General features: G+C 39.7%; 1 protein-coding gene across 1 annotated transcript in view; it reads left to right on the plus strand.

Annotated features, from left to right (window-relative positions):
- LOC139710538 (run domain Beclin-1-interacting and cysteine-rich domain-containing protein-like) overlaps positions 1–13,419 on the plus strand; it is a 48,741-nt gene that overhangs the window by 5,719 nt on the left and 29,603 nt on the right. Inside the window, exon 4 of the mRNA XM_071622476.1 lies at positions 307–520. Coding sequence (XP_071478577.1) covers positions 307–520 — 214 coding nt within the window. The remainder of the gene's footprint in view (positions 1–306; positions 521–13,419) is intronic.

Raw genomic sequence — 13,419 nt, forward strand, 5'->3', positions numbered from 1 at the left:
CATAGGGCTAAAGCAGACAATGATCCCTTTTGTAACTCTTTTATTCTTCCCTATTTTTCACCTTGAGTGTTTGAAATAAAGATTGCACAACATTCTTGAAGGTTGCTGTGTTTCAGGTCAGGATTTGTAAAGTTTAGAGACTCGGCATCTTATGTGAAATTTGGTTAGGAAAGATTCACTTGACCTGTTGCCATGGAGATAGTATAAATTCCCATGATTTATACACATTACATCTGGTTTCGTGAAGCAGTAGGAAAAGATTCTTCCCTCAGGTTTACAAGTTTTGTGAAATTTTTCATTCCACAGCATTTTGATGATGACTATTGGTCCTTTGTGCTGGGGCTCCGTCGAATCCAGCCCGTGCTGGCGCCATCTCTGGACCAGCTCAGTCGACGGGCGGAGCAAGAAGGGCGAGTCAAAGGGTTGCTATGGCTACAGGACAGTCTGGAGAACCACACCCTGAGCTTCCAGCTTCAGGTGCTAGTCTCAGATTCCAGCCACCTCAGGGAGTATTACTCAGGTTGGTGTCTACTCTAATTTTTGTGGTCAATGACCTTGTCAGGTGTCATCCTGGCTTGGTATAGACTCTCTCTGTAGCGTGACTCATCCTTTTCTGTCTACCAATGAGTTTCCTTCATTTCAGTTTCAATGGAAGATTTGCCTGACAAGCTACATTTTTTTTATCTTGAGATGTCTTAAACGTTGTAAATGTCTCACAATTCACAGACTAATAAACAAACAAAGTTTCAGTTGTTTTAAACATGAGTAAATTATCAATATGTTTCCACACTGAGGCTTTAGAATGGATTGCCTACATGTATGTGGCTATCGCCAAAGTATCTTCATTTCTGTTTGAATACAATCAAACGAAATACCAGTAATCTGTTGATATTGACCATCATGTGTTGGAGCACAAACTTCCTTGTACATACAACTTTCATTCTAAAAGGGGGGGGGGGGGAACCTGCAAAACCTGTGACATTGAGAGCATCATGTGAGAGTGTGTCTGACTGTGTGCATGGATTTCAACAACCATCTGGTTCGTATGCTGAGCAGATGTGTGCTGTCAGAGGTAATTCCTGATTATACCTGGATCAAAGGATTATTGTTATCAAGGTTGTGGATGGGTGCCAAGCTGGAATGTTTGCAATTGGATGCAAGGTGGAATTTACATATGTGCAACGTATGTGCGGATTAGGAGGGGAACTAATAGATATATCTTATCATTGGGATGGCTGTGATAACTTAGTATCCATAACTTGATGATTGTGTATAGATGTGTTGTTAGCAAACGAGATGGCCATTGTACTTTGCGTAAAAGATCAATAAATGAGTCATTGTTTTTGTCGTTTTCATTTGATATTTTATCTATAAATCAAGTGTGAATATGTCTTTTACAGGACTCTTCAGTTTTAGATACTAAAATTGATATATGAAAGTGCTGCGCAACTTCATAAAAAAACCCAGTAAACCATCATTAGCAAAAATAAAAAATGCAAAATTCACCATGAATATCATTCCAGGTGAGCTTTAAACAAAATGATTGCTGGAGAGAGAGACTCAGCAAGTCAATTATGGGGTACAAGATTAAAGGATAACTCCGGATGATTTTCAGACTTTTACATTTTAAAAACTGTAAATCAGTTAAACTGAGTACAGAGTTTCAGAATTTATAGTGATTGGGATGAAGAATGAGAATGTTTTCAAAATTTATAACAAATTGCAATGAACAAGGATGATGACATGGCAGCCTCACTATAAGAATGCATGAGTTGGGGCTCAAGGAAGCAGAACAAAAGAAGAAGACATGCATAGATTCTTCACAGGTGAACTTGTTGAGCAAGTGGTATTGTAATGGAATTGCACTGCTACATTTCTGAAATATATGAGGCTCTGATGTCATCGACACTGTTCAGTGTAATTTGTTTAAGATTTTCAATTTATTGGTTTCTCTGCTCAAGGACCACAACAAATTCCACGAATCTATACATGGAGCTGTTGATTTATGTACCACATGATGTGAAATTATGAAAATCGTCCGGAATGTCCCTTTAATGTGAGAGTAAGAAGAGAGAGAAGGAAAAAAAAAAAGGACAATTATGACATACCACAGATGGAGGATATAAGTCATGGTACAGTGGTATGGTTCTCATTGTAATTTTTTTTTTTTTTTTTTTTTTTTAAATACAGAATGTATTCTGCATCATTTACACATACAATATACATTATACATATAAGCTTCATTTTTACTATTGTTCATGAAAATCTTGCATACAACAGATACTGGTCTTTGGAACTATAAATTGCTTTTTACGTACAACCGTGTGTCGTGTATGAATTTTGTTATTCTGAGGTTACTATTGTGTACTCTTATTTCTCTTATTGGCAGTTTGCGTTCCCACACTTTGCCATCCATACTGCATGTATGCTGTCTTCTTTTGCCTTTGTTCTTTCTTTTGTATGGTATGATGTCCTGGGTTGATACTGTTTACTGATTATTGCTAGCCAGCTTGGCCATGACTCTTTAACACACAAGGGCCTGAATTCACAAAGGTGGTACAATCTTGTCCATGGTTTAAACTATGGACAGAGACCATGGGGTGCCAAGTGTTGCATGGAATATTTTGTTACGAAATCAGTCATTTGGTTGACAACAAGATTGTACCACCTTCGTGAATTCGGGCCATGGGGTCTGAAGCTCTGTGTGTTGGTTGAAATCATTTAGCTCACTGTCCATTGTGTGTACAACTGTATTGGACTGGTTTGCCTTCTTGCTGTCAAGAGAAAAGGGAAGGGGTGTACAGTTGTTACATATATAGTGCACTCCCGTTATAATGGACATGGTTATAACGAAATTCTGGTTACAATGAAGTGAAAATTCAGGCCGCAACATTATCCACTCTGTTTTTTATTTTGTTATTGTTTGGTTAGAACGAAATTTAGATATAACAAACGAAAACTGCCGGTCCCGAGGACTTCGTTATAAGGGGAGTCCACTGTATGTGAGCTGTAACTCTTCGGTACTGACGAAATGTGTTCAGTGCCCTATCCAAGGGACAAAGCGTCCCCCCCCCCCCCTCCCCACAAGTATGGATGACATGACGTGACAATACAAAGACATTGCTCAGCTGGACTCTGCTCATAGGGGCTGAACCCAAGCCATTCGATTACAAGGCAGGCATGCTACCATTAAAAAAAAAACACCTTTCAACCCATTCTTTCATATTTTGAAGTACCGTACGGTAAAAACTTTGCAACTGTAATCTGTGATTTCCAAAAATGATCCAACATGGAGACTTGGTACAAGAGAAGCTCTGGTTGAGTTTGACTACATGTTGTAGCTTGAGTGGACAATGAATTTGCATCTTTGTACAAGCCATTTTTTTTTGGAGGAAAAATTATGATTGTAAACCTGCACAGAAGTCATGTCTGGTGATTAATCAATGTTTCAGTGAGTAATGCACAGTATCTTTATAAAGCAGGGCTCAACATTAGTGGTGGCTTGGTGGACCAGGGCCACTAAAAATCAATGTTGGGCCACCAAATTTCCTAAAAAGCTATCTTTTGGTGGCGCGATCTGGTACTTACACGTAAGATTCAAAATGGGTCGTTATGTTTCTGTTAATTTTGGGTCGCTACATTTTTTTTTTCAGGCCATCAAAATGTCAGATTTTAAGATTTTAGTGACCTGAATGGGTCACCATGCAGAGGGAAAAAAAAGTAGTGTCGAGCCCAGCTGTAAGTAAGTATACAGTACATTGTATGTCAATTCCCGATGTATTACAAGACATCAGTAACCTGTCTCAATCAGTGTTGTCTGTAAAAGAGTCAAACTTTGCTTTGATGTTAGTGTGTGCCAGGTTTAGATGAAACCACTTTCTATTTATGTAAAGAGAAATAAATGCTTATTAATAGTTTGAATCATCCTTTCAGTTCCATTAAAGTCAATAGGGTAGACATATATTTGTAGCAAACCAACGTTTTTAAAGTGATTTAATTGAAGCTCTGTTCTTGATATAATGGATAACATGTCAATATGTACAGTGTATCAGTGGTAGAGATTTCACTGCAAGATTTTTTTTTTTGACTTGCAAGATATGAAAGTTAATTAGGTAAAGTTTATAACTACAAGCATGTGTGCGTGCATACACATACACAAGTACACATGTGATTTTTTACAATGCATACAATGTAGCTGAGTAATATTTCTTTGTTGTCTTTTATATGACGTACGTAGATTGTGTATACTGGCAAGGGTAAAGTGATGTTAATCGCAGTGTTGCTTCTCTTAAAATCTATTGGACATTGCACCTTGAGCTGCCTTCCATTGATAAAGTATAAGATATACAATGAATTGGTATTCAGTTTAGTAGCCTCGATGGCCAAAACCAGGATCTTTGGTCGTGATGTATTGGGTCAAGGTGCACTGTGACACTAGAAGCAAACTGATTTCTGTGCTTTTGTACACGTGTGGGCTTCCAGTATTGTAACATGAGCACCTCATGGACAGGTGGTAGGAACATACGTGTATATGGCACAAATTGTGTTTGATATTATTATCATGAATTTAAATTGTAGCGTCATCATTTCATTTCACAAAGACTGCATTACAATTGTAGGTAATGAAAAACCACACACACAGAGCTATATACCGAGTATTTTGTGTCTGCTGTAAAATTGTTCTAAATCTTCAAACTTGGCATGTCTTGTGGCGTGCCTACAAACCATTATCATCGTCTAACAAAATGTGTTCACTCACAGATGTTTCATCTGATCATTGCGCATTCAGGAATTTCAGGAATATGCAGGAATTTGCAGGAATTTGCACGAATTCATGTGCTGTACACATGGAGGCATACAAAATGTAGGATGTTTTTTGCTCATTATAGGACCTACTAGTATCTCATTGGCTGAAATGTTGTGGCAACTCAGGTAACTCAAGAGACAGAAAGAAGAAGAAGAAGAAGAAGAAGAAGAAATGATTGAACTTTCACCAAGGCAAATCCAGGGTGATGTCCGAAACATCTTTTGATGAGGTGACAACACTGGTTTCTAGTCCGATCACTGCTGAAACCATCTTCCTCATCTTGACTAGCATCAACTGCTGCCTCAATATCCACACACTGGATTGAAGGTGCTACAACAGCCTCATCCTCCTTCTTGCTCTTCCGTCCCCCAGTGCCCTTGCGTGGCATGGTGGAGGTACAATCCTGTTAGAGTGGGAGCTGCTTCCCTGAGACGACAAGATGGGGGCCAATCCCGAAGCAGTACAAGGGGCAGCAGCAGTAGTAAGAACAAGCCAAATGATGTAAAAGACCTTTGATGACCAGAATGTACAGTATCTGACTTTGGCTGCGTTTATCAACTTTCTCCTGTTTAAACGGCTTTCAAAAGCTGTTTCCAAAGCCCTTTGGAAACGGCTTCCAAAATAGTTGCGTTTATCAACTCTTCGCGAACACGATAACTGGCCTGTCACTGCACAGCTGCATTGCGCAATTCGACCCGAGGAGAAGAGGTCATATAAGGCGTGCATTGTTCGTAACTGCAGTACAATACTACAAAGCCGTTTCAAAACAGCTTTGCGTTTATCAACTTCAAAAGGCTTTTACGAACAGGTTTCTGAAAACCTGTTTAGGAAACCTGTTTGGAAAGCCACAAATTTGCGGCTTTCGAAAAGGCTTTCAAAACAGCTTTGCGTTTATCAACTCGTAAAAATTCCTTGAAAGCTGTTTAGAAAACCTGTTTCTGCTGAGAAAAAGAGTTGATAAAAGAGTTGACGAGGAGTGACGGCGACATGATGATGTTATACGTAGCACACACCCAGTCACATGGTCTTGGAAGTAGGTCAAGCGGAGATGGCGCTGCATCATCGATGCAATGTTGCTGCAATGTCTCCTCAGTCTTCCTGGTCTCCAGAATGTCTCAGAGATGTCACAGATGTCATTGAGATGTCTCCAAGACCTGCAAGAAACTGGAAAAAAGTCTAAAGAATAAAAAATTGAAGACAGTGAACACATTTTATTTTTCCCTCAACTCCCTGGAGACCCAGCCAGTCTCCAGAAGACATCATGGAGATGTCTCTGCAACCAACGGAGACTCCAGTTGCCACCAAATCTTCACGTAGTCTACAGGCCATTGAGATACCCACTTAACCTGTTCGGTACGGGAACCTGGTGGCCTGCGTATTAAGTCTTTGGGCATTTCAGAATTCACCATGGGATGGGTTTTACTAGAACAGCTCATTTATAGGCACTTCCACATGTTCGCAAATTTTCACACATACACTTAATTAGCAAATTTTTTGCATCTTAACCAAGTCTCAGATCAAACTACAATGCTTTATAATTTGGCAAGTAGGAATGTATCTGATTTTGGAATTCTCTCTGAATTTAAATTGATTTTTAAGGATTGAATTTTTCCTTTCCTAGCTTGACTGATATTCTGCAAAAAAAAAGAAGAAAATTCCATCAGTATCAGCTGAGCAGACAGACTGTATTCATTACACCCATCGCATGTTTTTATGCTCTATTTCAGACTTGGACTAGATTAAGTAAGCTTATAGTTTGTCAGTACTCCTCTGCGAATGACATATTTCTGGCCTTCACCTTGTGGTGACGAGTGAAAGTGATAGAGTTTCCTGCAAAGAATGACTTGAGGGGTTGAAGTCAGCAGGAGGACATCCGATTGCTGGCCTCCAGCTTCCATCAGACAGGAAATGATCTAACATACTTTGATGCCTGTCGAAGCTTTCACTTCCTGGCCTGATGTTGGCAGTAAACTTCATCACATTTATACTTCCTAGAATCATTTAAATAGATGGTAGGCTCTTCAAATGTGGAAATGAGTGATTACAAACATCTAGTGAGGGATAGACATAACTCTGTCTATTTTGTGCCCTTTTGTTTCTTTGTTCTGTTATACATCTATGGACAGTCATTGAACATTTTTCATTTTGCTTGCAACTGCTTGCAGAGGAATCTTGCTGTTCATTTCAAAAGGAGGAGCAACTTCTCTCTCTTTTCATGCTGAATACTGCTATCCAATGCTTAATCACTTCCTTTATTCTAAGGAATTTTTATACATCACGTGCTAATACTTCCAGGAGCCCTCCTCTCATGCGTAGGTAGTTCTGTCCTTCAGATGCATTCTGTCTGTTAAACAAAACAAGACAACATTGATAAATGAGCGTGTCTGTGCGATTGAAAAATGTCTTAATGAGTTTGCTAGAAAAAATTTATCTTCACCTTTCCAACCAGCATTTTTCCCCCTCTTGATGTGGAAAAATTCTTGTGACAACCTGAAGTGGATGTACAGTGTAAATGCTTGTTTTATACACAGATATACTAGGTGTTACAAAAAGTATTTCCCACTTTTGATCCTCAATAGTTTGAAAACCATACATCATAGTGCTGTCATTGATATGAGCAATAGCTGAATAGTGTACAATTTATTGGAGGTGATTTAAATATGAGAGCATGAATCAGTTTCATTTAATCCATGATAAATCTTAAAGTTAAGTTCCAGATTTTGGTCAAATTTTAACCCTCTGTACAAAACTGAACTCCACACAGGAACCAATGATGTGTGTGTGAGTGTGTGCCCTGAACAATAGACATGACTACGAATACCATCTTTTCAGAACTCTGCTGACAGGGCTTCTTAGTCCATGGGCCAGGCCAGATATTGGTACAACCTGAGGTGGCAATACCTTTTTGGTGTCATTTTGTTTGTCAGGCATTGATATGCTTATCAAGCTATGATAGCATTTCCAAATGAGTAGCTTAGTCATAATAAATGAATTTTAAACCAATTGGGTCTCATTGTTATATCCCTATACTTCTGAATAGAGACCAACCGCTATACAAAGAAGAGCACTGTCTTCTGTATGTTCACAGGTGTTCTGTTGTAAACGCCAGGCCCCTGGGAGCAACTTTTTTCACAGGGGTGCTGAACCCCTGACCCACCCGTTCGGTTGCAGGACCATATTAGCAGCGTTTCAGTATTGGGGGGGGGGGGGGGATGCATAGGCCATACAAGCACTGTCAACATTTTTTTTTTTTCGGGGGGGGGGGGGGGGTGACAGTGGGAGGTGAAGGGAAGGATAGAGACATTGAAGCGAGGGCGAAAAAAGCCCTCTGCCACACAAGGAAACTTCTGCATTTTTAGTGAAATTCAACAATCTTGTAAACACTTTGTGGTAAATTTTGAAATTCTCCAATCAAAACAGAAAGAAAACTATGTTCATGGATAAAATGTTTTTGAACATGGTATTTGTTATCTCTTGATCCATGTGTGAGCCTTCACTTTGTATAAGTCCATAGAAGGGGACCTAAAGGGGGAGGGTGTGAGGGAGATTTTGAATTTTCAGACCTGAAATTCAGCGTTCTGGTGCACACTTTTGGTGAAATTTTTAAAGAAGTATGAAAAATAAATAATCACAGAAATGTGAATGACCATTAAATCGGGGTATATAATCAGCTATTGTTCCGCGTGTGGGTCATCACTGTTTAATAATTATATTGAACTTGATGAGGCAGGGATGGGATGGGTAGCCCCCTCCAACACGATGGAGCTTTTGCATTTTTAGAATTGAAATACAATGTACAAAGATCTGATGCAAACTCTCGGTGGAATATCCCAATTTTTTTATCAGAGAAGTGTGTGTGGGTCTTTTCACTTTGTATAAGTCCATAGACGGGGACCTAAAGGGGAGGGTGTGGGAGGGGGATACCCCCTCCCACTTGAGGGAGATTTTGAATTTTCAGACCTGAAATTCAGCGTCCTTGTGCATACTTTTGGTGAAATTTTTAAAGAAGTATGAAACATGAATAATCACAGAAATCAGAATGACCATTAAATCGGGGTATATAGTCAGCTCTTGATCCGCGTGTGCGTCATCACTGTGTAATAAATATATGGCAGTTGATGAGGCAGGGATGGGATGGGTAGCCCCCTCCAACACGATGGAGCTTTTGCATTTTTAGAATTGAAATACAATGTACAACGATATGATGCACTCTCGTGGTGGAATATCCCAAAATCTTTATAAGAGAAGTGTGTGTGGGTCTTTTCACTTTGTATAAGTCCATAGAAGGAGACCTAAAGGGGAGGATGTGGGAGGGGGATACCCCCTCCCACTTGAGGGAGATTTTGAATTTTCAGACCTGAAATTCAGCATCCTTGTGCATACTTTTGGTGAAATTTTTAAAGAAGTATGAAAAATGAATAATCACAGAAATCAGAATGACCATTAAATCGGGGTATATAGTCAGCTCTTGATCCGTGTGTGCGTCATCACTGTGTAATAAATATATGGCAGTTGATGAGGCAGGGATGGGAGGTGTAGCCCCCTCCCACACAACGGAGCTTTTGCATTTTTAGAATTGAAGTACAATGTACAACGATCTGATGCACACTCTTGGTGGAATATCCTGAAATTTGTATCAGACGATAGTAAGTCATCTATGGAGGGAGACGAAGCGAGGGAAGGATGTGATGTGAGGATTTATCCCCCTCCTGCATGAGAGAGCTTTTGCATCTTTATGATTGCAATTCAAAGATCTGGAATTTCTGGCGCACACTTCTGGTGGAATTTGTAAATATCTAACATAGCCACAATCAATGCATGGGTGGAGGCTAATATACAGTAGCATATGGGGGAGGGTTTTGGAAGGGGGTGTCCCTTACCCCTCCCATTCGAGAGAGCCTTCGGATTTTGAGGAATGAAATGAAAATATATTGTTTATACTCAATTATAGTAATTTATGATGGAATATTTGAAAAAAATGTCAAATAAAGAAGCATGAAGCTACTAAATGTAGTGGGGGAATAAAAGTAAACTGAAAGAGGACATCCCCCTTTCGAAATTAAGGAACTTTTGGTGACAGATCTGGTGCGCACTTTTTGATGAAATATTCTGAAAGTGTCAATCTCATAAGTCTATACTAAGTGTATGGAAGTTGGCCTAACGGGGTAGAGTGTGGGAGGGGGTATCCCTCCCACGCTAGGGACATTTTCCATTTTCAGAATTGAAATTAAACAAAATGGTGCACTTTTGGTGAAATATGTGGACAGTTAGCAAGATTGTGGGGATTTTTTTTTTTGGGGGGGGGGGGGGGGGGGGGCGGGGTAGGGGGATGGAGAGGGTGGGGGTAAAGTGATGTGTTTGCACAACCCCTACCCAATATTTTTATGCGAGGATTGATGCCATTTAATACAAGGAAACTGTGGCATTTTTGGAGTTCATGTGTCATTATCTCGTAAACAAATTTTTGATGGAATTTGGGAAATTATCAATACCTGAAGTGTACTGCTACAAAGTATATGGAGGGGAACTAAGCGGGGAAATGGTTAAGGCCTAAATGAAAGGAGGATATTATTCCCACACAAGGGAACTTTTACATTTTTTGAACTGAAATGACAGATCTTTTTATGACTTTGATGAAATAATCATTCGGAAATATGTCAATCTAAAAATATGTACTAAATCCATGGGAAAGGATAAAAGGGGGCGGGCTATCCCCCTCCCACGCGAGAGAGATATTGTATTTTCAGAATTGAACTGCAACAATTCCTTGCATAGTTTCGGTACAATATTTGGACAGTTTTCCATCAAAAAAGCAAGAAAATCTCTGACATCCCGAAAATTATGGGGGGGGGGGGGGGTAATATTATGGCAACTGCCTCGCACCCCTGCATACGAGGGAGCTTTTGAATACTCTAGAATAGACAGGAAAATATCGTGGGAAGGGGTATTTCCCTGTAACACGACGGAGATTTCGCATTTTCAGAATTGACTGGTGCACACTTTGGGTAAAAGATTGGGATAGTTTCAACAACAACAAAAATCCTCATCTTGGAAATGTTTGCTCCCCCGCCCCCTCCATCGACGCTCCCATGGAGGGGGTACCCTCCCCCTAAATGAAGGAACTTCTGTATTTTTAGAATTGAAATTCAGTAATCTAGTAAGCCTTTCAGGTAGCATATTTGAAAAAAAAATTTCAACAAAAAAGTAAGAAAAGTAAATATCCAGGGACAATTGGAATGCTTAAATAGTGCTGTCTGCGTTTATATAAGCTTGTTCTGTGTGGGAGGGGGCCACGCGCCTCCCACTCTATGGAGATTCTGCATTTTCAGAAATGAAATTCAGTGATTTGATGCACACTTTGGGTGGGATATTTGGACAGTTTTCTATAAAAAAGAAACAAACAATTTTCCCTGTAAAAAAGATAAAAGTTGGGGGTGCGGAAGCACCCCCAACTTTTGTTTTTCATAGGGGTGCTACGCCCCCCTGCTCCAAAAAGTCAGGGGTGCTGCAGCACCCCCAGCACCCCCGGCTCCCAGGGGCTTGTAAACGCGGTGCGCTTAGTCTTTATTCAAGGCAGCGATGGGAATATCCTAGGGTTATGATGTCCACAGCGCTTAGTCTAATATTCAAGACGGCGAAGGGAATATCCAAAGCTTATAATACAGTGTATATCCCTTTATCTAAAAACAACAACAACAACAAAAAAGCAATTCCTCGTGAATTTTACCATATTTTTCAATTATTTATCATTTTCCGGTGAAAACGCTATGGTGAAAACGCTAATACCACGCCAATGTCGCTTTATTTCTATCCAATAATGAAAGATAATGCAAAAAACAATGTACCGGTACACTACAATACATTATAATCAATTATGTTGTAAATTAACAGAGTGATTTTTGTTTAAAACTGATGTATTTGTTGAGAGGGTGGTATAAAAACAGTATAGATAATCCCTTTTATTAGGAACTTTAGATGTGATAACGGTACATTGGTCTAGATAAAGACTAAGCGCACCGCGTGACAGCTGTGGACATCATAACCCTTTGGATATTCCCTTTGCTGCCTTGAATAAAGACTAAGCGCACCGCGTTTACAACAGAACACCTGTGGACATACAGAAGGCAGTGCTCTTCTTTGTATAGCGGTTTAGTTTCGATTCAGAAGTATAGGGATATAAAAACGAGACCAAATTGGTTAAAAATGCATTTATTATGACTAAGCTACTCATTTGGAAATGCTATCATAGCTTGATAAGCATATCTATGTCCGACAAACAAAATGACACCAAAAAGGTTTTGCCACCTCAGGTGGTACCAATAACCCATTTTTCGGGTCTTGGCCCATGGACTATCTGATCTCTTGCTCCCAGGCACATGAATGCTTTATCAATGATTCATGATGGATTGCCCTGGGCACTACTAGTCTGAATTCATGGCAAAGGGTAAGATGCATGCACATGAAAAAGTAAGCACTTGTTTTCATGTGCTTGCAGTTGCATACATTTCAGGATAAATAAAGACTAGCTGTGATAGTGGAATTTCTCACGAATATGTAATAGAGCATTCTAATCCTGCCCACTGTTTGCAAATAAATCTTAAATTTAACAAAACTGATTTATGGTCTCATTTTTAGATTACCGCGCCAATAAAATTGGACGCTATTCAGCTACTGCTCATACCATTGGGCCGAATGCATAAATGCTAGCAATTGCTTGTGCTAGCCTTTTACTTGAATCCGTATGCATAAAAACAAGCAATTGCTTGCGAGCAGAAGCTTTTGCTAGCAAGCTAAAGCAATTGCTTGCTGTCCGCAAGCAATTGCTTAGAGACCAAGCATTTGCTTATAAACGTGTGCATAAAGCCTACCTTTTGCTTGTTCTTGCTAGCAATTGCTTACGATTTTCCAAGCTCTGTAAAATGAGCTTGAGCTTTTGCTTAATTGGGACATTCCCTTTTAAGTATCATTTTTCATTTTAAAACAAGAAAGACCACACTTGTGCAGGAGTGGTATAAATCTAGAAGAAATTACTCCTAAGTAATGTAAGAAACTTTTTGTTTCAACAACGGGAATGTCCAGTGGTTAGCACGCAATATGTGATGAAAAACAGGTAGGATGTCTGACTTCGGTGGAGAGCAAGGAGACCTCGCTCCACGTGCGATCTGGAACATCCGGGCTACTACATGTATGCAGTGATGGGAATCAGCCAGTACGTGTGTGTGTATAGATGTGTGTGTGGGTCTGGGTGTGCATTTATGAGTGTCATTTCATAGCTCCTTTGCTATGTCAGGAGATGTTTCCACACTCATGCCCTTTCAAATACATGCCGTCACACTCGCCTTTATTCTTGTGTTTGCACAGGCGTGACGTCCTTTTTGTTGAAAACGCAAGCAATTGCTCGTGAGGGACAAGCAAAAGGTATAAGCACAAGCAAAAGTTTATGCATATGGATTTAAGCAATTGCTTGAGCTAGACCTTTTGCAAGACGAGCTTGTGCTTTTGCTTGAAGCAATTGCTTACAAGCAATTGCTTGTTTTATGCATTCGGCCCAATGTTAGTGTTATCTAATCCGTAGTTTTTGAACTATTAATGATAATAAAAAGTTTTGTTAC

Source organism: Diadema antillarum, unplaced genomic scaffold, assembly GCF_040938485.1.
Source record: "Diadema antillarum isolate AM-2024a unplaced genomic scaffold, OU_Dant_1.0 scf00000038, whole genome shotgun sequence".
Lineage (NCBI taxonomy): Eukaryota > Metazoa > Echinodermata > Echinoidea > Diadematoida > Diadematidae > Diadema > Diadema antillarum.